Source organism: Orcinus orca, chromosome 10, assembly GCF_937001465.1.
Source record: "Orcinus orca chromosome 10, mOrcOrc1.1, whole genome shotgun sequence".
Taxonomy (NCBI): domain Eukaryota; kingdom Metazoa; phylum Chordata; class Mammalia; order Artiodactyla; family Delphinidae; genus Orcinus; species Orcinus orca.
Genome location: NC_064568.1, coordinates 6,776,526 through 6,801,096, shown reverse-complemented (window position 1 = coordinate 6,801,096; position 24,571 = coordinate 6,776,526). Strand labels below are relative to the sequence as shown.

The following is a 24,571-nucleotide window of genomic DNA, read 5'->3' as shown; positions in this document are numbered from 1 at the left end:
GAAGCCACAGGTTAGACTGGGTCCCTCGGGCCTGCTGTCAGCCGGCCAAGATGAGACCCCCCACTGTGCTCTACCTGAGGTCAGGTGGAATGGGTCAGGAGCCTTGTCCCTTCCAGGAAGGGCTCAGGCCTTCGCTGTGCTCCAAGCCCCGCTGCAGGGAGAAGTGTGTGTAAGGTAGCTGGTGCTCGCAGGTGTACAAGGAGAGAGGGCAGAAGGGGCTGAACTACTGGTAGCGGGCCTCCAGGCTGTGATGTCCTTGGGGACCTGGGTCCCCTGACCAACTGTGACCTCTGATCTATAGTGACCCCTCTGGGTTGGACCTCACTGTGGCTGACTGTGACCCCTGAGAGCCTTTCCTCCCTTGACCCACAGTAACCCTTGGCCTGACTTCGACCGCAGGACTGTGATCTCCTGGCCAGCTCTGACCCTGGCCCTCACAAGCCAGGCTTTTCCTGACCGGGTATGACCCTACACTGACTGGTGTGCTCCACGCCCCCAGCTGACTGCTCCCCTCTGGCCACCGTGGCCCTGTGGGGGACTGTGACATTCGATCACTGAAACCTCCCTGACCAACGGTGATCCTTTGACTGACCCAGACTTTTTGACTACTTGTGACCCTCAGGACCCCATGACTGCCTGGTCATAACCCCTGACCCTGACCCCAGCTGACCCTGACCCCCTAAAGGACTGCCACCCCGTGCCTGGCTGTGGTCTGCTGACCGCCTGGGACCCTCCTCAATGGCCGGGGCCCCTCAGACCCCTGGGCCTAATCACGACCTCCTGCCCCCCGAGTCCCTGGCGCCCCGGCCCCTGCCCTCCTGGCCGCCCGGCGCTGGCGGCGGTGGCACCCGAGGCGGTAAGGATTCACACTCACGCCCGGCTGCAGCAGGAGGAAGGCTGGTCGGAGAGGAAAGAGCATTGGACAACGACACGCGACTAGGGCTAGAGAGATTGGCTACGTCCTGGCTCTGGCTGGTGACGGAGGATTGTCTCCGCAGGGCTCCCTGAAAGGAGGCCCCGCTCTTGAAAGTATTGACTACTTCAATCTGCAACGGAGGAGAGAACGAGACAAGTTGCGAAAAGAATGGACACGACAGCTACACGACTGACAGGCGCCAGGCCATGAGGACAGCCGCAGCCACGGCAAGACAGCACGCCACTTAAACCAAAACAACAATACCAGGCACGTGCCAAGGCTCTGAGAGACGTCTGCTCAGCTCGGGCACCTGGGGTCCCCAGGGCCCGGTTGAGGGGGGAGCCACAGGGGCCCGGCCTTGGTCCTGCTCTAGTGACTCAGGGGCCAATGGGCTGGGCGGGGGCCCGCGGGTGGGGCGTTAAACATGGTGTTTGGAGGCAGAGGGGGTGCTCAGCCCTCGGGACCAGGCGTGGAGCCAGAGTGGTGTGCTGGGAGCTCTGGGGTGGACAGACCCTGGCCCAGACCCCAGCTCTATCACTTACGAGCTAGACGGCCTTGGGCAAGTCACTGCCCAGCGGCAGCTTCTTGTCCTTCAGAAGGGGCAATGCCACCTACCTGGCAGGGTTAGCTGCGAGGGGCAAAGCACTGGCCCACTTAGTGGTCCGTGAGAGTCAGGCTAGATAGGACTCGTGCTCACTCAAGAAACTACAGTCCCGGCGTCCTCCTCAAAGGCTTTGTGGCCAGGCTGGTGACAGCACCAGGGCTGTGTGTGTGCTGAGAGCTGCCGGGCCCGCCTGGGAAGTGCGGGATGGGGGCTACCCGGAGGTCTAGTCCCGGAGCACAGACTGCTGTCTGTCAGGAGGCTCTGGGTGTGCAACCTGCTCCCCCGACCCAGTGCCCAGAAAGGGCTGTCTCCTGAACCTCGGTTACCCCTAAAACTAGGTGCGGGGCATACCGACCTCTCAGGGGGCTGGGAAGGCCAATGAGATGATGTTTGGGACAGTCCCTGTAGGGTGTGAGGCAGCCCAGGTGACCTGTTTTTGTGCTAGGTGGAAATGCAGTGGTAGGCCACGTAGGACTGCAGGACCGCAGACCCGAGCTGGGGGGCCCTGACGCACTTCCCAGAGCGTGACGGGGGCAGGGTGACCATGAACGTCCCAGCACGGCTGTTCCAGGCCGGCTGGGCAGGAGACTGAGCCTCTCTCGGTTTCCTGGTCCCTCTGTTCCTCATCCTACAGGGCTGTGAAAGCACCCCGAGAACTGCAGCCCTGACTCAGGGAGAGGGGCCGTGTGGGAACACGGGGGCTGCATGTTCGTGGCATGTGTCAGGTGGTGGCCACGCAGTCCCGTTCTGAGGCAGAGACCTGCTTCTGGCCGGACACACATCCCGCACGTGTGCTCTACATGTGTGTCCTTGGGGTGCGTGTGCGTGCATGTGGTGTGTGTGTGGAAAACCAACCTTTGGTCCCCAGAACTGACTCAATGCCCCAGTGGGGGCTAGGAGAGTGTCTGAAGCCCCCCGTGGAGGAAGATGTACATGCAGATGCAGGCCTGACCACGTGGCCGGGAGAATCTGGGGCCCACCCCGGCCTGAAGCTGCCATCCTGGCCTCACGTGGATCAGTCTCCAGCTTCACCTGACCCTCCTGGCGGTCCCCCAGCAACCCTGACAGGAGTCCCTCACTCACCTCGGCCCTCAGGGTCACCCCTCCTCCACCTTAGGGGCACCCCCTGCCCCCCGCCCCAGAGCCCACAGTGGGTGTGACCCCAGTCCGACCCCAGCCAGGTGGACAGGGAGGTAGGACCTTCCCGAGGAGGCCGCTCTTCAGCGGCAACGCAGAGTGTGTGTGTGGGGAACATGGGTGCACAGGAGGCTGGTGAGATGGTGAGAGCGGGTCTGGACCCACCCTCATCCCCGCATCCCCATCGCCACCCACCCCGCCGGGCACGGGCCCAGCCCCAGGAGCCGCCTGTACCTGGGTCTGGATCCGGTTCAGGCCTCGGAACCACAAGATCTGGCCCCGCCGCAGCTCTCGCTCGGCGTGGTCTATCTCCTCCACGTCCTCGTTCAGCTCCTCCTCCGGGATCTCCTCCTTCTGCGTGAGCCTGCCCGCCTCCTTGAGGAACTTGAGCCGGCTGGTCGGGATGGTGGCGATGACCTGCGAGGGGCCAGCAGAGGGCTGTCAGCGGAGGGCTCGGCCTCCCTTCCTCCCTCTTGCTCTTCTTACCCACTGACCTAGTTACGTTCGACTCACTCCTTAACTCGTCGCACCTCCTCCTCAAGTCAACTTTAGATTTCTTTTTAATTTGCTTCTTAATTCGCTCACTCATCCAGAGGCAGGTGGAAATCGTGGGAAATCTGAGGAATTGGACACGTGGGACTTTGGATACCCCAGACCTTACAAGTCCTGTGACTTTGGGCAAGTCATTTAACCTCTGTGAGCTCCGGCCTTCCCATCTGGAAAGCTGGGACCGGTTCTCAGAGTTGGAGATGCTGTGTCTAAGTCACTGGCCCTCAGGTCTCTGGCTTATTCTTCCTGAGGTCACCGGGTCCTGGGGTGCCCAACCCTGGGCAACAGGAGCTCAGAGCTTGCGTGCCTTGGGGGCAGTCAATCCTGGGACTCTTGGAATGGCTGCCCTCCCGGAAAGGGAAGGCAAGATGGGAGGGGGATATGCCTTTGTTGTTACTCTTCCTCCAAAGGGCTTGTCCGTGGGGCTGAGGCCTGAGCGGCAGGCCCTGTGGGGCAGCTGAGGTGGCAGAGGTCAGAGGCCCCTGACATCTCCTCTAGGGACTGACAGGGGCTGCCCTGCACACTCTCAGGGGTTCCCCGGGGGTTTAAGGTGGGCCTTGCCCGCTGGCATCTTCCTTAGGTGTCAGGAACCTGCTCATCCAGACGCCGAGGGCTCCCTGAGGGATTGTCCAGTGGGACGAAGATGCCCAGGCCCTGAGGGTGCCCAGGGAATGGCGTTGTTAAGTCAAACCTAGTTTATCAACTCTCCAAAGAAGCTCCAAAGTTTAAAGAAGATTGTTCTGAAGGAAACTAAATTTTATTCTTTACCTTCTAGTTAATTTCTCTCACTGGAATTTCCCACTCTAGCCTGGGAGCAGCTTGAAGGCAAGACCAACGTCTTAGGCCTGTTGGGGCACCCACTGCCTGGATCCAGCTCCGGGTACCATGTCCTGGTCAGGCGTCTTTGAGCTGCAAGCTGTGAGTTCCATGATGGTGCGTGTGCGTGTGTGTGTGCATGTGCCTGGTGGGAGAACGTTCTGGGGTCATGGCTAGAAGGGCCCCTAGAGAGGATCCAGCCCCGGGTTCCCCGAAGCTGGGGAGGGCCACAGATGGCTGCAGACACAGCACTGCGATGCAACAGGGTTTGCCCCTCTTACGCTCCCTCCGAGCTCTCTGAAGGAGCCTCTGCTTGGTGTCACAGCAGCTACTAATGCTCTTTACCACAAGCCGGCTTCGAGCTCTGAGCCTTGGCTGGCCGTGGCCTCTAGTCAGAGTTTAAAAACATCGCGCTTGTTACAGTTTTTTGGTTAGCTTCTGTTTATGACAAGTGAGACTGACTTTCCAATCATATCTGTAATATAAATTACCTTTTGAAATAAATTTCAGTTCGAAAAACAGATGTGACTAAAAGAAAGTACCAAGTAAATAACAGGATGAGCGGGGTGTAGAGACAGAAGCAAAAATCACGGTGGCGATACCCAAATGACCAGCATTCAAGCCCTGGGCCAACCCCCCACGGCTCCGGTCTCCAGAGACGGGGAGGCCCTTGCCCGGAGCCAGACAGCTGATCCGTGGAGGAGCCATGACCCACTCCTGGGGCTCCTGGATTCCCCGTACAGTGTTCTTTCCCTTCCCCTGCCGAGAGGCCCCTCCTGCAGCTCCCCCAGCACTCACCTGGCCCCAGACAAGCTCTCCTAACCCGATGAATATGCACCACAACCACTGGTCCAGCTGCAGCGGAGAGCAGCTGAACGGCTTCCCGCCAAACTGCACAATCACTATCTGGAGGCCACAGGGAGCAGAGAGAGAGAGACAGAGGGACAGGCCGTCAGGGGCCAGCTCGAGGTCCGGGCTCTCAGGGCACTGCCGAGGGGCCCCGGCGGCCTGCTGCCCTCTGCCCACCCCGGCCAGGTCAGGGTGGGGGCCCGGTACCTGGATGGCGAAGGTGCCCAGCACGATGGTGCAGAAGATGGGGTTCCGGAAGATGCCGTCGAAGACGTTGCGCTCGCCGTGGATCTTGCGGGCATTGATCTCGTTGAAGAGCTGCATCATGACGAAGGTGTTGAAGATGATGGTGTAGTGCTCGGAGGGCGGCGAGTGCAGGGGCGCGTTCCTCCCGCTGTCGATCTGGAACATCTTCTCGCCTGCCAAGCCGAGAGGGCGGGAGCCGGGCTGAGGGACGGAGCCGGGGGGACGCCTGGCCCTGCGTGGGGGCCTCTTCTGAGCAGCCGGGTGGGTCACCCAGATGCGGGAGGTGCTCTCTGGACACTGGGGGGCAGGTGGGCCTGAGCTGTGGGGTGTAAGTGAAGGGGTAACAAAACCCTTTCTCCTCTAGGGGAGAAAGGCCTTGGGTGGACTTTCTTCCACTTTTTCTGCAGAAATCTGATAAAGGTGGGAGGCCAGCTGTGCTACAAGGCGACAGGGCTTATAAAAAGCAACCCCTGGTTGGCAAACTCATCCGGACTGGGAGGATGTAGAGTGATCTTGGAATACCTGGCGGGAGACCATGGCTTTGGGTCCCCCCGAAAGTCTTGCTGCTTGTAACTGAGCACGTCCTTGCTGAGACCTCTGGAAGCGCAAGGGGCTGTTACAGGAGAGACCAGTTCCTGCATGGAGGCTGGAGCTTCCAGGCCAGGCTGGCTCTGGACTCACCCAGGTGGCCTAACTCTCTGTCACAGGAGCTGCCACGTGGCAGTGTGTGGGGGACACAGCCCCGGGCTGCTGCGTGGACACCCACCCATGGCATGCCTGATGCCGTCCTGCGTCCTTTTGCAAAGCTGCATGAGCTGGTGCTGGGAGGGCTTGTGGGGTTTTCTGAGTGTGAGGATCTAGCTGAGTCCAGGACTGCCCAGAGCAGGCGCTCAAGTGGGGAAGCCAGCGAGTAGAGCAGGAGCCCACCTCGCCCCCCTCTCTCCCCAGCCTGACAGCTTTCTCCGCGTCTCTACTAATTCTGCATTCCCCGAACATCCTCCAAGGCTTTTCATGATCATCTTTGCAACCGTCCTGCCAGCACAATGGAAGGGAACTGCACTCTGAGGAATGGGATCGTGCCCCATCGCCATCTGTACTCTGGACTTGAGGGCAAGGGCTCGTTGGCATTGAAAACCCAGCTCAGAGAGGCTCTGGGGACTCCAAGCTGGCCCCAACTTGCCATGTGGCTGTGGGCCAGCTCCTGCCCGCCTCTGGGCCTGTCCAGGTGCCAGGGGTGGGCTTCGCCCGGATCATCTCTGAAGCACCCTGGAAGCCAGGCCAGTCTTAGAACCAGCTAGGGTGCCACCTCAGACTGGCTGTGTGACCTCGGGCAAGTCACCTCCCCTCTCTGTGCTCGGTGCCCTCATTGTCATGGGGGTTGGTGGTAGAGGGTCCTAAATAAACATGTTGTGGAAACAGCTGGCGGGTAGGCAGGCATGCGGCTCTTTTCTGAGGATGGCGTGGTGAGGATCCTTCCGAGTGTGGGAGCAATGAGAGAAGGGGCTGGCCACTCCCCCTAGAGCTTCAGGCTTCTGCGGGGCTGGCGTGAGGCACCACCTTGCACTGTGTACACAGTGTCTGGAGCTGTCATCAGTGGAAAAATCCCCGGCTTTGGAGTCAGCCAGACCTGGGGCAGGGCCAGTCTCTACCCAAGATTTGCTGTGTGACCCTGAGCAACTAACTTCACCTCCCTAGGCCTCCATCACCTCACCAGCAGACAGGCAGGCAGCTGTGAGTCCAGAGCACGGGGTCTGGGCCATGGTGTCCCCGGTGGGCAGGGAGGGGGACTCACCAACAAAGAGCAGGGTGAAGATGAGGGTTAGCTGGTAGACGGCGTGGCCCAGGATGTTCTTCATCATGGTCCGCGAGATGAGGGGCTTGTTGCGGCCGTATGGCTTCCTCAGAAGCAGGGTCTCCGTGGGTGGCTCGGTGGCCAGCGCCAGCGAGGCGAACGTGTCCATGATGAGGTTCACCCAGAGCATCTGCACGGCCTTCAGAGGGGAGTCCTGGGGATAGCGAGTGGAGAGGGGGCTGTCACGGGGCGGCCGGCCCGCCTGCTGGCCCGAAGTGCCCGGGGTGGGGCTCCTTCCTGCGGTGTCAGCAGCTTCCCACCGGAGCCTTGAGGCCGGCTCTCCCCGTGGGTCTTCCTCGGCTGGCCCACCCCCTGGGTTCCAGAGCAGACGTGGAGCAGGTTTGCTAGGCCTTCCCTGGGGAACAGCCCAGACCCGCCCACTTCAGACCTGTCTTCTCCCACAAGGAGAAAATTGAGCCCCAGGCCCGATGGCCACCAGTTCCACAGCCCAGCCCCCGTAAATACAGCCACATCCCCGCCATCTTCCCTCCTCCGCCTCTCCAGCCCCCGTCTGGACGAGCCTCTCTTCCAGGCTAAGGTCACGACCCTCCCACAACCACCTCCCGCCCAGACCCCACCTCCTCTGCTTCCTGCTGCCTCTTTCCCCTCGACCACCAATGGCTCGGGCCTCTCCTATCCCACAAACAATGCCTGGGACCCTGTCCCTTTTTTACTACCACCCAATTTCTCTTTACCTCTTATGTTTACTTTAAGCAATTATTATGCGTGTCTGTGACGCCAAAAATAATGTATTTTCCTGGTAGAAAATTTGGGCAAGTAAGGAACAGAAGAAGCTAAAACTCATCAACATTCACCATTTACAGGTTCCCACCGTGCACATTCTGGTGTGGATCCCCACACTTCTCTCTGGCTGAGACAGGGATCGCATATTCATACTGTCTGCGCACAGTCGTACCATGTGGTCTACACTGCCCGAGCACCTCCTCCAGGAAGCCCGCAGATCCTATACACCCAGCAGCCTGGACTGAGCTGGCTCCTGAGGCCCCTCCGCCTATGCCTTACACACTCACTCACCTCCTAGATATTTATCACCGCCCCGCGTCCAGGCCACCTCTCCCACCTCTGCCCAGGCTCAGTCACACTCCCCACTCCCCTCAGCTTCCTCCTGCCCATCAGCCTCCTCTATGCACCGTGGGGTCAGGGCCCCCATCTCCCCACCAAGGCCTTCACAACCCTGCCACCAACTCAATCCAAGACCTCAGGCAAACTGATGGCCCCCTTGGCACCTCAGTTTCCTCATCTGGCACTAGCGGGTCTCCAAGAAGCCTGGTGTGAGCAGCTGTACCATGGGAGTGTTCCTCAAGCCACCACTAGAGGGAGCCTCTTGTCCACAGAGCAGGAGACAACCCTTGGCGCCTCAGTTTCCTCATCTGGCACTAGCTGGTCTCCAAGAAGCCTGGTGTGAGCAGCTGTACCATTGGAGTGTCCCTCAAGCCACCACTAGAGGGAGCCTCTTGTCCACAGAGCAGGAGACAAGGCCCTTAGGAGCAGAAGGGACCCCCGCCTCCCCCCCGCCCTAGGCACCGCCCAGGGCTCTCAGTCAGGGCCGGGGTGTTGGGTGCTGCCACGTGCACCCTCAAGGGCTCAGAGCACCCCAGAGGGGACAGCATTCCCAGGGCCACACAGCTCTTCAGGGCAGTGCTGGCCTCTGGGCCTCTGTTGTGCTCTTATGGGCAGGACCTTGCCTGCCCACCTGGTTCTGGGAGGGGCCAGGCCTCGGAACACCTGCCCTCTCCTGGTCAGGCCCTGTTGGGGTGAGGCAGGAGGCTGCGCGGGCAATGGCAGGTGCCTGGCAGGCCCATCCTCTGAGGCTCGGCTTCTGCCTCTGTGAAATGGGGATCACCACAGTTCCCGCCTCGTGAGGCGGCTGAGGAAGCAGTGAGGCTGCAGGTGCTGGGGCCTGCCTGTCGGCTCCACGAGCCCAGGAACCCAGGCACAGAGCACTCCACGCCGGAGCTGAGGCCCCCAGGGCCCTGCCAGCTCCGCACCCCCAGCTGGCTGCCTGTCCTGCCCCAGCCTCTCTCTGGCCCTTTATGCAGCCAGGGGTCCTGCCTTCCCTTGAGGATCACCTCTCCTGCCTCTTGGAGCAACGGCCAGGCCTGTGCCTGGGTCAGGCAGATGTGGAGGTGGGCCTGGCATCTCCACTTGCTGGGTGACCTTGGGCAAATCCCGCCACCTCTCTGAGCCTCATTTCCTGCACCCTGAGGGGCTGGCGCCTACGTGGGTGGGTCTGTGATGCAGCTCCTGGCCCTCAGCGTGCAGGTGTGATGATCTGGGACACCCCGTGTGGGTGTCCGCCCTCCCCAGGCTTTGGCCTGCGCCATCCTGCCTGCCCCTGGTGGACCCACCTGCGTGATGCAGGCGCCCGTGAAGGCCACGATCACGGCCACCACGTTGACCGTCAGCTGGAACTGCAGGAATTTGGAGATGCTGTCGTAGACATTGCGGCCCCACATCACCGCCTTGACGATGCTGCTGAAGTTGTCGTCCGTTAGGATGATGTCCGAGGCCTCCTTGGCCACATCCGTGCCTGCGATGCCCTGTGGGGATGGGGACAGGAGCCTGGGTGGGGCGACCGGAGAGGCGAGCAGCGCTAGCGACACTGTCCTCACCCCTACACCAGCCCCCGCACACACCCACCCACCCCCACACCGCCAGGCCACACGAGGCATGCACGTGCGTGCACACGCATGCACACCACAGCCCTGCTCCTCACAGACCCAGCCCTGAGGCCAACGGTCTGCCTTCAGGAAGGGGGGCCCTCCACTCCCTCCCCCTCCCTCCCCCAGACCCATCGCTACAGGAAGCCCCCTCTACCCTTCCAGGGAGACCCGGAGGCCAGGCCGAGCCTCAAGAGTGCTGGGAGCATCAGGTGGACGGAGGGTGGGTGGAGTGTGCACTGGGGGTGCTGCACTCCCTGCAGGAGGCTGTGTGGTCCACGCTCCCCTAACCCCCTGCCTGCGGGCTCCTGCCGGATGCTGCCCCGGGCCCCCGCGAGCTCCTACCATGGCGAAGCCCACATCGGCCTTCTTGAGAGCGGGCCCATCATTGGTGCCGTCCCCCGTCACGGCCACCACCTGCCGCTGCTCCGTGTGTGTGCTGTCGATGATGCCTGTGGGTGGGGTGAGCATGTACTGAGGGCCCTGGGACTCCCAGCGGGGCGGGGACAGCCTCCTCTCTGGCCCCTGCCCTGCCACCCCCTCCCGTCGAGCTTCTTCCCAGCACCTGCAGGGGACCTGGCGCCCCTGAGTCTGGGGCCGGCTGCGGCCCTCTGTGGTCCGGGCCTGTCGCCTCTCCAGCATCCTCTTTGCTTTCTGCAGCCCGTGGCCACAGTGGCAGCCACCCTGGCCGGACGCACCTCCCCTCTGCCTATACCCCAGGCGCCCCTCTGCCCTCCTGGGGCACCAGGGTTTGGCCGGGGGGCCTACTATCTGCTCCCTCAGCACCTTCTGCCTGGGGGTGGGGCGGGCGGTGTCAGTCGCACCCGAGGAGGCCTGGGCTCTGCCGTTTGCCAATGCCTGCTCTCCAGACGTTCATCCTCAGTAAAATCTTCAGCAAATAACAGAGCGAACAGATGACACACGGCCCCTGTCACTGCTCTGGGGCCAGTAGAAAAGGATGCGTGACAGAAGTCGTCACTGGGTGTGTGTGGAGTTTGCGGGGCCCCAAGCAGAGACATCCATGGCAGGACAGAAACTCGGGTGTCAACCTTGATACATCCCTGTCCCATTCCGCACATCAGATGCATCACTGCGTCTGCGGGTCCTACAGCCCCGAAGCCCCACTGGGATCCTTATCCTCCTCTCCGCCACCCCACATGCAGTGCCTCCACTCCCCCTCTCCCTAACACCAGGCTCCCCTCCAATCTTTTTTTTTTTTTTTTGCGGTATGCAGGCCTCTCACTGCTGTGGCCTCTCCCGTTGCGGAGCACAGGCTCCGGACGTGCAGGCTCAGTGGCCATGGCTCACGGGCCCAGCCGCTCTGCGGCACGTGGGATCTTCCCAGACCAGGGCACGAACCCGTGTCCCCTGCACCGGCAAGCTGACTCTCAACCACTGCGTCACCAGGGAAGCCCTCCCCTCCAATCTTCATAGCAGCCCCAGGGCCTTTCTCTCTGACACCTGAGTCTGAACCCAGCCCCCAGCACCAGCTGAGAGTCACACTCTCACTGCCCTCAGCCTCAGGATGACTCCGAGTTCTCGGCTCCACCCGCTTGGTCCTCCGTGGTCACACCCCGCCCATTCTCTGATCTCTTCCCTCCCCCAGCCACCCCCAGCCTGTGCTTCTGCCACGGGAACAGCTCTCCGTCCCATGCAGCTGGCCACCTGCCCGTCTTTGCACAGGCTGTTCCCTGGGCCAGCTGTCCCCGTCACCCAGTCACCCCATCTCAGCCCAGATACTGCTTTCCCTGGGAAGCCTTTGTGACACCCTGAGGACCCCCGCCCACCCTAATCAGGTCACTTTTGCTCCCACACGTATGTCCTGCAATTGGCAAACCGCAGCAGCCTCTGGAAGGAGGGAATGAGTTCCCTGACCTGGGGCACTGTAGCCCCAGACCCTGTCTCCCTGCAGCTCCCTGCAAGGGTCAAAGCTCCACCCTCTTCAAGGTCTGGCTTCAGGACGCGTGCACCGGAAGTCCTCCTGGCCGCTCCCCCAAGCTGTTCTGCTGCCCCGGATTATCCAATCTCTGTGCACTTGGCATTTGAGGCCTTCACCCCGCCGGTTCCCTGGGCCCTCCTGGGTGCTGCTCCGAGGCAAGGAGGGGGCCAGTTTTCCCCTGTGGCTCCCCAGGCTGGCCCAGCTCTCCTACGGCTTCCGATAGAGCGGGGAGCTGCAAGAGCTCCTTCCCCCAGACCTCTTTCCTCCACCACCAGTGCTGACACGCCCCGCAGTGCATGGTCCCCAGGGACCTCCCTGTGGCTGACTCCTATGGTTCCTGTCCTATCTCTGGACCTCTCAGCAGCCATTCACACCGTGGACCACGCCTCCCCCCTCAGCAGGCCTCCTGCCTCGGCCTGCTTGTCCCCGGACCCCTCTGGCTGCCTCTTCTTGGTGACAGACCCGCTGACAGGTCTCAGCCTCTGCTCACCGCTCAGGTGGGAGGTTCCTGGGTCCAGCAGCTCCTCTGCTTACCCCCACTCGTCACACCCCACCTATGTCTTCATCGGGGGCCAGCTCTCTCTCCTGGGCCCTGACTCCATGGACATCTCCACTTGGATGTCAGAGGGCCTCCAGCTCGGCCTCCTAAAGCAAGTGCATCAGTTTCCCCTCAAATTGGTCCCTTGTGCGACTCCTGACACCTAGCTGCCCCTTTGTAAACTGTGCAGCAGGCTCTCAAGCAGGTATAGACCGAGCAATCCTGGACTCCCCTCTCCCCCATCCCTCCGCCCCATCTGAACAATCGCCGGGCCCAGGCCCCTCCTGCCCACAAAGAGTTCTCAGACCCGTCCCCTTCCAGTGCACCTGCACTGTCACCACCCCTGCCCAGGTGTCACCGCTCACAGCTGGACAGTCCTGGTGGGCCCTCTGCTTCCAGGCCACTCGCCACACAGCGGCAGGGAGGGCGCTTTCCCCTTCAAGGCCCTCCCTCGGCTCCCCACCTGGGCTGACTGTGCAGGTCGTGCTTGGCGATCAAGGCCCTGTGTGATCTGAGGCCGGCACCCCCTTCTCTGGCCCTGTGTGGTCTGAGGCCGGCACCCCCTTCTCTGGCCCTGTGTGATCTGAGGCCGGCACCCCCTTCTCTGGCCCTGTGTGGTCTGAGGCCGGCACCCCCTTCTCTGGCCCTGTGTGATCTGAGGCCGGCACCCCCTTCTCTGGCCCTGTGTGGTCTGAGGCCGGCACCCCCTTCTCTGGCCCTGTGTGGTCTGAGGCCGGCACCCCCTTCTCTGGCCCTGTTTGATCTGAGGCCGGCACCCCCTTCTCTGGCCCTGTGTGATCTGAGGCCGGCACCCCCTTCTCTGGCCCTGTGTGATCTGAGGCCGGCACCCCCTTCTCTGGCCCTGTGTGATCTGAGGCCGGCACCCCCTTCTCTGGCCCTGTGTGGTCTGAGGCCGGCACCCCCTTCTCTGGCCCTGTGTGATCTGAGGCCGGCACCCACTTCTCTGGCCCTGTGTGGTCTGAGGCCGGCACCCCCTTCTCTGGCCCTGTGTGATCTGAGGCCGGCACCCCCTTCTCTGGCCCTGTGTGATCTGAGGCCGGCACCCCCTTCTCTGGCCCTGTGTGGTCTGAGGCCGGCACCCCCTTCTCTGGCCCTGTGTGGTCTGAGGCCGGCACCCCCTTCTCTGGCCCTGTGTGGTCTGAGGCCGGCACCCCCTTCTCTGGCCCTGTGTGATCTGAGGCCGGCACCCCCTTCTCTGGCCCTGTGTGATCTGAGGCCGGCACCCCCTTCTCTGGCCCTGTGTGATCTGAGGCCGGCACCCCCTTCTCTGGCCCTGTGTGATCTGAGGCCGGCACCCCCTTCTCTGGCCCTGTGTGGTCTGAGGCCGGCACCCCCTTCTCTGGCCCTGTGTGGTCTGAGGCCGGCACCCCCTTCTCTGGCCCTGTGTGGTCTGAGGCCGGCACCCCCTTCTCTGGCCCTGTGTGGTCTGAGGCCGGCACCCCCTTCTCTGGCCCTGTGTGGTCTGAGGCCGGCACCCCCTTCTCTGGCTCTGTGTGATCTGAGGCCGGCACCCCCTTCTCTGGCCCTGTGTGATCTGAGGCCGGCACCCCCTTCTCTGGCCCTGTGTGGTCTGAGGCCGGCACCCCCTTCTCTGGCCCTGTGTGGTCTGAGGCCGGCACCCCCTTCTCTGGCCCTGTGTGATCTGAGGCCGGCACCCCCTTCTCTGGCCCTGTGTGATCTGAGGCCGGCACCCCCTTCTCTGGCCCTGTGTGATCTGAGGCCGGCACCCCCTTCTCTGGCCCTGTGTGATCTGAGGCCGGCACCCCCTTCTCTGGCCCTGTGTGGTCTGAGGCCGGCACCCCCTTCTCTGGCCCTGTGTGGTCTGAGGCCGGCACCCCCTTCTCTGGCCCTGTGTGGTCTGAGGCCGGCACCCCCTTCTCTGGCCCTGTGTGATCTGAGGCCGGCACCCCCTTCTCTGGCCCTGTGTGATCTGAGCCCGGCACCCCCTTCTCTGGCCCTGTGTGATCTGAGGCCGGCACCCCCTTCTCTGGCCGCCTCCTCCTGTCTCTCTCTCACTTGAGGCTCCAGCCCAGCCAAGTGAACTTCTTTCAAGTCCTTGACAGTGCCTGGCAATCTCTGCCTCTGGGCTTTCACAGTGTAGTTCCCTGTCCTGCCTGAAACACAGGCCCTTCCCCCTGGCCCCCCATCCCACCTTCCACGGCCTGCAATATGACACCCTCCCCAGCTCGTTAGAGGCCGGCAGAGGGCCCAGATCACCCTTCTCTCCCACCAGTGCAGCCTTTAGCTCTACGTAGGGAAACCACCTATTCAATGTCTGCTGGATAAACTGGACCACAAATTCCAAAACGGGAGGACCACGTCGGCCTAGACCTGGGCCTGGCACATACTAGATCCTCAGGAAACATTTATCAAGAGAATGAGTGAATGAATGAGTGCATGATTGAACAGGAACTGGGGATGGGTTGGGGGTGGTCTCCTGCTTGGGTATCTGTGGTTCTGGGGCTTTGTGTTTCTGTTCCAAGGCCAGATCTGCCTTCCTTAATGTCTTTGGGCAGCACCTTTAGGAGAGGAATCCAAGATGCCCTAGGGATGACCTCAGCCAGAAACCTTCCCCCTACGGCCATTTTACAGATGGAAAAATTGAGCCCTGGTGCTGGGCAATTGCCCAAGGCCACAGAGCAGGGCAGGGGCAGAGTCTGGATTTAAACCCAGGCCTATGGGACTCTGAAAGTGCCCAGCATCTGACCAGCTAGATGAGCTCAGCGAGGGGTGTGCCCTCTCCCTGGAGGGACTCAGGGAAGAAGGACGCTGAGTTTTGGCTCATTTCTCAGATTGCTATTCCCAGGACAGCCCATTCCCGGCGTCCTGGTTACACATGTCAGATAGCATCCTTAGAGAACAGGCAGACCAAGGGTCTCAAACTCACAAGCTCTGGGGCCAGACTGAGAACATTAGTAAATGAAATGGGCGGAGTGTCAGACAGCAGTGGTTAAGACGGCATCAGATGGGAGCAAGCAGGGTCTGTATAAAGTCATTCAACTTGAACATTGAAGAAGACACACCACCCAAATAAACTTGTCTGTGGGCCCCATTCAGCCCTCAGGCCATGACTTTTGGCCCCTGGATAGGCAATCCCATTGCTGCCCATGGGAGGTGGGGCCCAGGGAGCAGATGCGCCGCCTCCTTATTTCACTGTGGCCCTTAGCAGGCCTCCCGGGGCGTCCCCAGGTGCGGGGAGCCCCAGGCAGGAGCCCCTCCCATCCTGGAAAGAAGCTGAAGGCGCCAGGACAGGAAGGCCTGGGGAGGCCTGGCGCCTGGGCCTCAGAGCTGCCCGTGCCCGCCCAAGTCTTACCTTTGACCAGGGTATGCTTGTCCGTGGGGGAGGAGCGAGCCAGCACCCGCAGCTTTGGCCAGATCTTGTCGATTCGTTCCTGCTCAATCTGGAGAGGGATGGGGGAGGGGCGGGTCGGTGGGGCGGGGAGAGAAACTGAGGCCCAGAGAAGGGAGGGGACTTGCCTCGATCACTGGGCTCTGAGTGGCACACTGGCTGGCTGCTGGGGCTTCATGCATGCCCGTGCCTCCCAGCTCCCCGTCCAAAGCCCTGCCCTCTGAGGACCCTCTGCACTGGGCCACATACCTCCCCTTTCTCGTTGCGGATTCTCCGGTTGAACTCCTTGCCCTCAAGGCACAGGAAGTCCTCCCCAGGATGGATGATGCCACACTTGATGGCGATGGCCCGGGCTGTGTTGATGTTGTCACCGGTGACCATGCGGACAGTGATGCCTGCTCGCTGGCACTTGCGGATGGCTTCCGGGACCTGGGTGGGAGGGCGTGTGCCATGGAGTGGACGTCGTCTCGTGCAGGCCCTCCCTGCCCTCACAGATTCCAGAGTGAGCCCTGCTCACAGGCAACGCCACTGTAAGGGGCCTAGATGACCAAGAGGTACTGATGGCACACAGACCATCTCCTCCTTTCCTGTGGCCGTGGTAGGCATTGTTAATCGATCACAGCACCCTCTGATGAAACCCTGATGTGGTCTCACAATTCTTTTCTGCAGTGTCCCAGACAGCCACCACCTATCACCCATGATACTGCATCCTAAGATGAAACCATTGGCTATCCTGACCTGGACAAGGACTTTGAGAAAGACCACAATAAACATCCTCTTGGATATGGCCCCAGGCAAGAGTACAGAACACTCCACTGCTGAACAGGATCATGTCCCTGCTTCATCAACATGCACATTTCCTGCAAACTCAATGATAAATATGTTTGTGTGTTTTCAGTTTTTTGCCAGGGGGGCGGGCAGGGGAAGGACATTGCATTTTAGGATAATTTATTTATATAATGTGACATTGGCTTAGAATAAATGTGAATGATTAGGCTTTGTGTAAAACATGACATCTCCCTGCGAAAGTAAGGGCTGCCTACTGCCCTCTTTGTAATAATAGACTGACATCTGGGCCATTTAGCCAGAGCAGACCCAGCCAATCAGAAGCTGTCGCCCCCCCCCCCCAACTTTGCAGGGCGCTGGATCTGCCCAGCAATTGGGATGCAAAAACCAGCCTGGAGTCGGAAAAAAAAAGGTTCTGAAGAACCTAGGGGCAGGACAGGAATAAAGACACAGACGTAGAGAATGGACTTGAGGACACGGGGAGGGGGAAGGGTAAGCTGGGATGAAGTGAGAGGGTGGCATGGACATATATACACTACCAAATGTAAAATAGATAGCTGGTGGGAAGCAGCCGCATAGCACAGGGAGATCATCTCGGTGTTTTGTGACCCCCTAGAGGGGTGGGATAGGGAGGGTGGGAGGGAGGGAGACGCAAGAGGGAGGGAATATGTATACGTATAGCTGATTCACTTTGTTATACAGCAGAAACTAACACACCATTGTAAAGTAATTATACTCCAATAAAGATGTTAACAAAACAAAAAAACCAGCCTGGAGCTGCCATGGCCCTTCACACACAGCACAGATCAACTGAATAAGTGATTCTCACCCAGTGACAAATAACAAAATAATAAGGCAGTATTTGCTGTAAAATGTCCTTCAGTGGGAGAGGACACGTCAAGGGCAGAAAATCCAGTTGTACTAAAAGTACTTTAGAATCTCAGACCTGGCGGGAAGGGGGGCCTGAATCCGACTCTCCTCTTCCACATCCTGGGGTCTGAGAACTCACTTCCACCCCGACCCTGACAAGTCACTGCTGAGAGAGTTTAAAGGTGTCACGGGCTGAATTGTGTCGTTTCCCCGCCCCCTCCCTCCCCCACCCCAGAAAGCTCTTCACACCCAGTACCTCAGAATGTGACCTTCCTTGGAGACAGGCTCTTTATAGAGGTAATCAAGTTAAGATGAGGCCATTAGGGTGGGCCTGCATCCAATGTGACTCGTGTCCTCATAAAGAGGGGAAATCTGGACAGAAACACACACACACAGGGAAGACATCATCATGGGAAGAGGCAGGGAGAGATCTGGGCGATGCTGCTACGTGCTAGCAGGGCTGAAGACTGCCAGCTCGTCACCGGAAGCTGGGGGAGAGGCCCGCGGCCGAGCCTCCCTCACAGCCCTCAGAAGGAACCAACCCTGCCGACACCTCGGTCTCAGACCTCCAGCCTCCAGAACCAGGAGACAACGCGATTCTGCTGTTGGTGGTACTCTGTAATGGCAGCCCTAGCAAAGAGTGCAAAGAGTTAGAACGCTGGTCCAAAACCTGACTGCGGACAACTTATGCCCACCGGTCCCTTTCTGCGCTCAGGAATTTTAAGAACAAGAACTGACACTGAAAGTATCTTGCCTCTATCCACATCCCGTCCACACCACCATCTCAAGCAGAGGTCACTGCCCAGCCCCTTCCCAGTCTCCCTGCCTCTGGCCCCGCCTCTTCCATCTTGCCCCTACCCTGACCACCAGCTACCTGCCCCAGGTTTAGCCTGTGTGCCGCTCCCTTTCTGGGCCTCCACCCCGCCGCTGATAGAGAAAATCCCAACTCCTGAGCACGGCCATCCTGCGGTGGAGTGAGAAACAAATGCCGGGCACAGGCAGGGCCTAGGTCAAGGTTGGGGGAGGCCCCTCCAGCTCCCCCAGTCCTCTAACAGGCCGGCTCTGTGGTGGCAGGTAGTGATCTCCCTGTTGTTGAAGGGCTGGAGCGGGGCGAGCTGATCATGGGCCTCCTCTCAGTGTATTTCCAGAGTCTGGGGAGGAGCCTTCTGGGGCCCACTCAGGGCTTGGGGCCACGTGAGCAAGGCTTCTGCCTCGTGCCATGGTGGCTGCTCACATAACCAAAGTGACCTCCTTTTATAGAGCCGGAGGGAGTGGGGATGTGGGAGGTCCAAGATCCCGTTTACATAATTTATCGATGTCCTCACAATGGCTGTAACCTGGCTGCAGCCCCCTGCTGTCTCCTGGCCCAGGGGACAGGAAAGAGCCGCTGTTCTTTTGGGAACACACACCTCATCTGGCTTCTGCCCTGAAAGGAATAATTTAGGTTATGCTTGTTTAAAAGATGCTTGGAGTTGGAAGGGACTCTGGGTCATGACTCTGACCCTCTGCTCATTGCCTAGATCTCCTCCCACGCATCCCTGACAGATGGTCAGAGAGCCTCTACTTACTTGCCTCTGTTGACAAGGTGCTCATCCCCTCTACGGTTGACTGCTCTAAGGTAGAACAAGTCTCTTGTATCCTTTCACATAATCTTTCCGTTTTTAAAAAATTAATTTAATTTTGGCTGCGTTGGGCCTTCATTGCTGCGTGCAGGCTTTCTCTAGTTGTGGTGAGCATGGGCTACTCTTTGTTGCAGTGCACGGGCTTCTCATTGTGCTGGCTTCTCTTGTTGCAGGGCATAGGCTCTAGGTGTGCGGGCTTCAGTAGTTGTGGCACGCGGGCTCAGGAGTTGTGGCACGTGGGCTCTAGAGCGCAGGCTCGGTAGTTGTGGCTCACGGGTTTAGTTGCTCCGTGGCACGTGGGATCTTCCCGGACCAGGGCTCGAACCCATGTCCCCTGCATTGGCAGGCGGATTCTTAACCACTGCACCACCAGGGAAGTCCCCCTTTCACATAATTGTTCTTTTTTCGGATAAGAGAGCAGTTACTTTGGGTCAGACCCATTCTCTGGTACAGAGACAGGGTCTTTGGTAAAGATGTGTACAGAGTTCTGGGAGCACAGCGGAGCACACTGTTACTTTAGAAGGAAGTGTGTGGGGAGAAGAAATCTGTGGGAGCTTCCTGGAGGAGGGGATACTTGATCTGCTTCTTTTCAGCCAACACTAGCTGAGGCTCTGATGCCTGGCACTGTGCCCATGCTGGGGCTGCAGAGATGACCAGTTCATTGTGGTCCTGGCTGCAGACAACCGTCCCATGAGGTACACAGAGAAGGGGAGGGCACTGCAGACAGTGCTGTGGGTGATCTGGGTGGCTGAGGCCAAGGGAAGATGTGGGGTAGGGGCAAGTGGCCTTGGAGCTGGAGAGGGGCTTCAGGTCCAAAGGTGTGGGAGTCAGGGCCTTGTTCCTTCAGGCCTGGGAGGCATGGAAAGTTCTGAACTGGGAGTGAGGTGATGGATGCCATGTCTTAGGAAGACTTCTGTTTTCAAGACTGTCTCAGGAAGCTGAAATCTGCCTGCTTGGAATCCCTACCCTCTGGGCTTCCACTGAACAAGCCAGACTGGGGAAAAAGGAGGAGGCTAATTTTTATGGTCCCCACACTTTACTCTGTGCAGTGGAAGTGCCTCTGCCCTGTGGAGAGAGGGCTCAGGGGCCAAAAGGCTGGCCTGGGCTTTGCCCTGGGCTCCCACCTAAGCCTTGGTTTCCTCATCTGTAAAATGGAGTGATAGCCTCTGCCCTTCACTGAGGCTGGAGAATTCTGTGACAGCAGGAAAGGTCACCAAGCTCAGGGCCAGCACATGTTGGTGACGTGTGGGTGGAGGAGGCTGGCAAGACGCTTGACCCCGGGCTCCCTTGTTTGCTCTTTCCGCTTCAGGGTGGGTACAGGGACACAGAGGAAGGATACAGATGCAGGGTGTGCGATGGGGGTGCAGCGGTGTAGAGCATTTGGAGGCGCAGGTGTCTGGGGCGGTGGGATGGGCTGGGCTCCCCACCGTGACCCTTGGATCAGGTATATTAAGGGCCTGTGACCTGCCTTGAAGGTGTGGGGGGGATTCAGGACAGATCTGGAAACACCAGAGGAGCCTCCCCTGGCCACCACGAGTTACTCCACTTCCTTTATAGGCAATGGGCCCCTAACTGGACGACCTTGTCGTGCTTCAGTCCTGTCCGGTTTCACACTCTGGAAGGTTTTACACCTTCATTTCACTAGGCTGTGGGTCTGGAGGGCAGGGGCTGCCAGCCGCTCAGAACCCTCTCAGGGGCCTCGTGCAGGGTAGGTGCTTGGTCAATGTGGGTCACTGTGAAACACCTTTGTGCTTAAGTCCCTCGAAGCCTGACCCGGGTGAATGGATTTGGACAGGCACATGCAAATCCTCTACAGTTTGGCTCCAAGCTCCCTTCCCAGCCTTTTCTCTCATAAACCCAGCTAGGGTTTTCACTAGTTCCCAAACACGTAGCATCCCTCCCCACCTCTGTGCTTTTGCCTGTGCTGTCCCCTCTCCCTGGGATGCCCTCTCTCCCTGAATCTCTGTGTGTCACAAATCTTTCCCATCTTGCACATGAAATGCTCTCTGTTCAGCAAGCTATCCTTGGTCCCTCCAACCCAGTGGGACACCTCCTGCAGCTGCTCAGCCCTTCCTTTTATCGCTTCACTCACTCATTTATGCAACGAACAGCTATGGAACATCTAACTGTTCCGGGCAGGGAGGGTGCAGAGAGGATGAAGACCCGAGCCCCAGAGGCATTGATCTGGTTGAAATGTGCTTTCCCCATAGATAAAATAGCTGTAAAAAAAGATTCCTTCTTTTGCTAAAATTATCCTAGATATTTCTCACTGAGGAAAACCAGCCAGCAAATGGGTGCTTCCTGTTTTCATTAAATAAAGGCTTTTAAACATCTGTTGTTTGTGGTGACAGCAGTTGTCTGTGACTTCGAGGGTTCCAAACACCCCCGGATAACCCGGCAAATCCCAGGCCGCTGCTCTCCTGATGGCTTCATCCTCACTGGCTTCCATCAGACTTGGAAAATGCACCACTGTAGCATCTTGGGGGAGGGGGGATTTGCAACCCTGTTTTTATCTGTTCTGTCCTTTGTCTTCTCAAGGGAGGAAGGGAATAGGAGCTTCTTTCCCTTGACAGACGGGGAAACTAAGGGAGGGAGGCCGAGTTTCTTTTCCTGCAGCAAATGAATCTGACCAGGCTTGTGGGACCCTAGAGGCGGTCTGGGTGGGGATTTTTTTCTCTGGCCGGCCTCACGGTTGTCCTGGCAACATACACACACATGCTCACCAGAGGCAGGGACCCTCTCCAAAGGTCACCCGAGAAACTAGTGACTGTGGCTGCCTCGGAGGTGGTCACTGGGGTCTGGTGGTGGCATGGGGGGCTACTTCACCCTGTTTGTGCTATCGAACCTTTTGAATTTGGCGATGATATATCACGAAGCCTAAAAAAAACAAACAAATCAAAAACCATACCTGCCTGTCTCCTGAGGCTCTGCGTCCACCCCCACCCCACGGGAGATGCTGAGTCAACAGGTCAGAGCTTTAATACTTTCTTTTTTTTTTCTTTTTTTCCCTGTGCCACGCAGCATGCAGGAATCTTAGTTCCCTGACCAGGGATAGAACCCATGCCCCCTGCAGTGGAAGCCCGGAGTCCTAACCACTGGACCGCCAGGGAAGTCCCTGAGCTTTCATACTTTCAGGCAGCATCACCAGTAACTCCACTGTGTCCCTCACTAGTTGACGTCCAACTTTCTTATTGTTCAGATGGAAAAACTGAGGCCCGGGACAGTGATACACTGGAGGTCTTCTGTGAAGGAGCAGCAGGGGCGGGATGAGACTAGACTAGACTGCTGTGTCCCTCCAGTACGTCCCTGCCCTCCAACACAGTTACAGCTTCCAAATCCACATCCCGGGGTGAGCCCAGGGGAGAGAGAAGGTCACCCACAGGGATGTGTTGATGGAGGGAAGCAAAGAAAGGCATGAGAGTGAGCCTCCCAGGCAGCTGGCTCAGAACCTTAGAGCTGGATGGGACCTGAGGGGCCCCCAGGCCGACCACCCATTTTACAGATGAGGGGACTGAGGCACAGAGAGGAGAAGTGGCTTGTTAGTGGCAGAGCTGGGGTTGGAACCAGGCTCCCTTTCTCCGACATAGGCTGAACGTGTTCCCAGCCCTGCTGTTTTAGGCTTGGGGTGGGAGTGAGGAGGCATGTATGTGTGTGTGTGTGTGTGTGTGCATGTGTGTAGAATACTATTATTGTCCCTAGTCTTCAGATGAGGAAATGGAGGCTCAGAGAGGTTATGTAACTGGCCCAAGGTCACACAGCTCGTAATGCCAAGGGACTCAAAATCCCAGGTATATCTGATGCCCGAACTCACACTTTTGACCCCTCTCCCTGCTGCCTAAATGTGAAAGTCCACGTCTGTGACCTTCAAGTTTCACTTAGTCTTTGGAATGCAGAGTCTTAAAACAGCGGGGCCAGGAGCTTGGAGGGCATCTTGCCTGCTTCCTTTCACTTGAAAGAAGGGGACATGGAGGCTCCAGGAGGAGCAGGGAACAGCCAGAGGCCCCAGAGGATGGTGTCAGGGTAAGCGGGGGACACTGAAGTTGCCCTTGGTGGAGGAAGGCGGCCCTGAGACAGGCTGGGACCTGGGACCGTTTGCTGCAGTGCTTGCACCTGGACAGACGTCTCCTCGAGCAACCACATACAAAGAAACTATAAGCGACCAAAAATAACCGCGTGCATGCCCAGTTGGGGCAAATTATAGACAACAAGATACAAAAAAGACCAAAAGAACCCAACTGCCACTTCCCAAGAGTCGGGAGCAAAAGCAGGGTACTGGGTGCGCCCCCTGCACACAGCACCACCAAAGGGGTGGGCAGACCACCTAAGCCCCCCCTTCGGCCCGACCCCTGGACACACCCCTACCGTCACCCCACAGAAGGAGCCAAGAGCAAAGGAACCTGTTACTTGTTCTCACTCCCCCCTGCTGCAGCAGGAGCCCCAATAAAGCCTTGCCTGAATTTCTTGTATGGCCTCCTATCAATTTCTATTGATTAAGGGGGCCAAGAACCCTGGTCAGAAACAGTCCCAAGGGGCAGCGTCACCAAATCCCACTGCCAAGGCCAGTCTGGGCCCAGCAGCATTAGTCCTCGAGGAAGAGGAGGCCAGCCCCTCCTGTGCCTTGCCTCCCGGGCTCCCAGGGTGAGCGAGCGAGCTCTGCCCACAGCAGCATTTCGGAGACTCGAGGCAGCTCTCTCCTCTTCCCACACCCTCTTCCCAGCCTGGGCAGCTCGACCGACCCCGCACGTCCCATCCTTCCCCAACCCTGCAAATTCCCGGCACTGAATTCTTGGCTTTCCCCCCAGATGCAGATTCAGCTAAAGGAGACTGAAGACCCACTGTCATCTGAGCACCCCAGTAGGTGCACATATTACATCACTTTTCTCGGTCTTTACGGGGAGGGGGTGCTGTCACCCGCCCCTTCCCTTCTGCTTGAGAATTTGACCTTTGGTTAACTTTCCAGCTCTGTTCCCCTGGAAACCTGATAGAGGCAGACTGCCCGCTGCATCACTAGGGAAAACTAACCGGTAAACTTGGTCTGGATGGGGAGAACTCTAAATGCTGATGGGGATGCCCACATTTGGGGCCTTCTTGAGTGTGGTAACCTTTGTTATTGGGTGTCTCCTTTGCAGGGACCCTTGAATCTGGGCCTATGGGTTTGGACAGGAGATCCTGGCTCCTCTGAGGCTTCTAGGGCAGGGCAGCCTTCACGGTAGAGCAACGCCGGCTGGCAGGCTGTGGGTTGCACCCCATGTCCCAAGCAGATAAGTGTGGCTATGCTAGCCTTAAGAGTCTGAATGATTAGGAGTAGGTACAGAGAAGACCCCGTGGGCCTTGCAGGGAAACTGAGGCTTAGAGGGGTGAGGCGACGTACTCCAGGTCACCCAGCAGGCTGGACGCCCAGCTTCACCCCCTTCCCCAAGCTCCACGGCGGGGCACTTGCCTCGGGCCGCACGGGGTCCTCGATGCCCACCACGCAGATACAGGTGAGGTCGTTGAGGATGTCATTCTCGTTGTCCCAGTCGGGCTCGGGGCTGCCGGGTAAGTCGCGGTAAGCCACGCAGATGGTGCGGAGCCCGTCGCAGGCCATGGGCTCAATCACCTTCTTCACCATCTCGTCCCGGTCGCGGGGCCGGAAGACCCGGGGCTCACCCGCCCCGTTGAGGATTTTGCAGCACCTGGGGGAGGTGGGAGGGGGCCGGGTAAGGTCCAGCCAAGGGCCCAAAAACCCTCCCTCCGACGGGTTCGGAGCTCACCCCCACCTCCCCAGTGACGGACGTCCCACTGGCCGTGGTTGGT

The 24,571-nt window shown here is 59.1% G+C and overlaps 1 protein-coding gene across 13 annotated transcripts in view; it reads right to left on the bottom strand.

Annotated features, from left to right (window-relative positions):
- Positions 1 to 24,571, bottom strand: part of ATP2B2 (ATPase plasma membrane Ca2+ transporting 2) — a 353,733-nt gene that overhangs the window by 9,081 nt on the left and 320,081 nt on the right. For 8 of the 13 annotated variants that reach the window (XM_033437364.2, XM_033437363.2, XM_049716215.1 and 5 more), the window contains 9 exons: positions 24,216 to 24,450; positions 15,747 to 15,926; positions 15,462 to 15,549; positions 9,996 to 10,102; positions 9,339 to 9,530; positions 6,910 to 7,123; positions 5,079 to 5,290; positions 4,821 to 4,928; positions 2,892 to 3,074 (listed from right to left, as the gene is read on the bottom strand). In XM_033437364.2, coding sequence (XP_033293255.1) covers positions 2,892 to 3,074; positions 4,821 to 4,928; positions 5,079 to 5,290; positions 6,910 to 7,123; positions 9,339 to 9,530; positions 9,996 to 10,102; positions 15,462 to 15,549; positions 15,747 to 15,926; positions 24,216 to 24,450 — 1,519 coding nt within the window. Of the gene's footprint in view, positions 1 to 874; positions 1,047 to 2,891; positions 3,075 to 4,820; positions 4,929 to 5,078; positions 5,291 to 6,909; positions 7,124 to 9,338; positions 9,531 to 9,995; positions 10,103 to 15,461; positions 15,550 to 15,746; positions 15,927 to 24,215; positions 24,451 to 24,571 lie in introns of all 13 variants that reach the window. The other 5 variants (XM_033437367.2, XM_033437366.2, XM_049716217.1 and 2 more) reach the window with 2 other exon arrangements.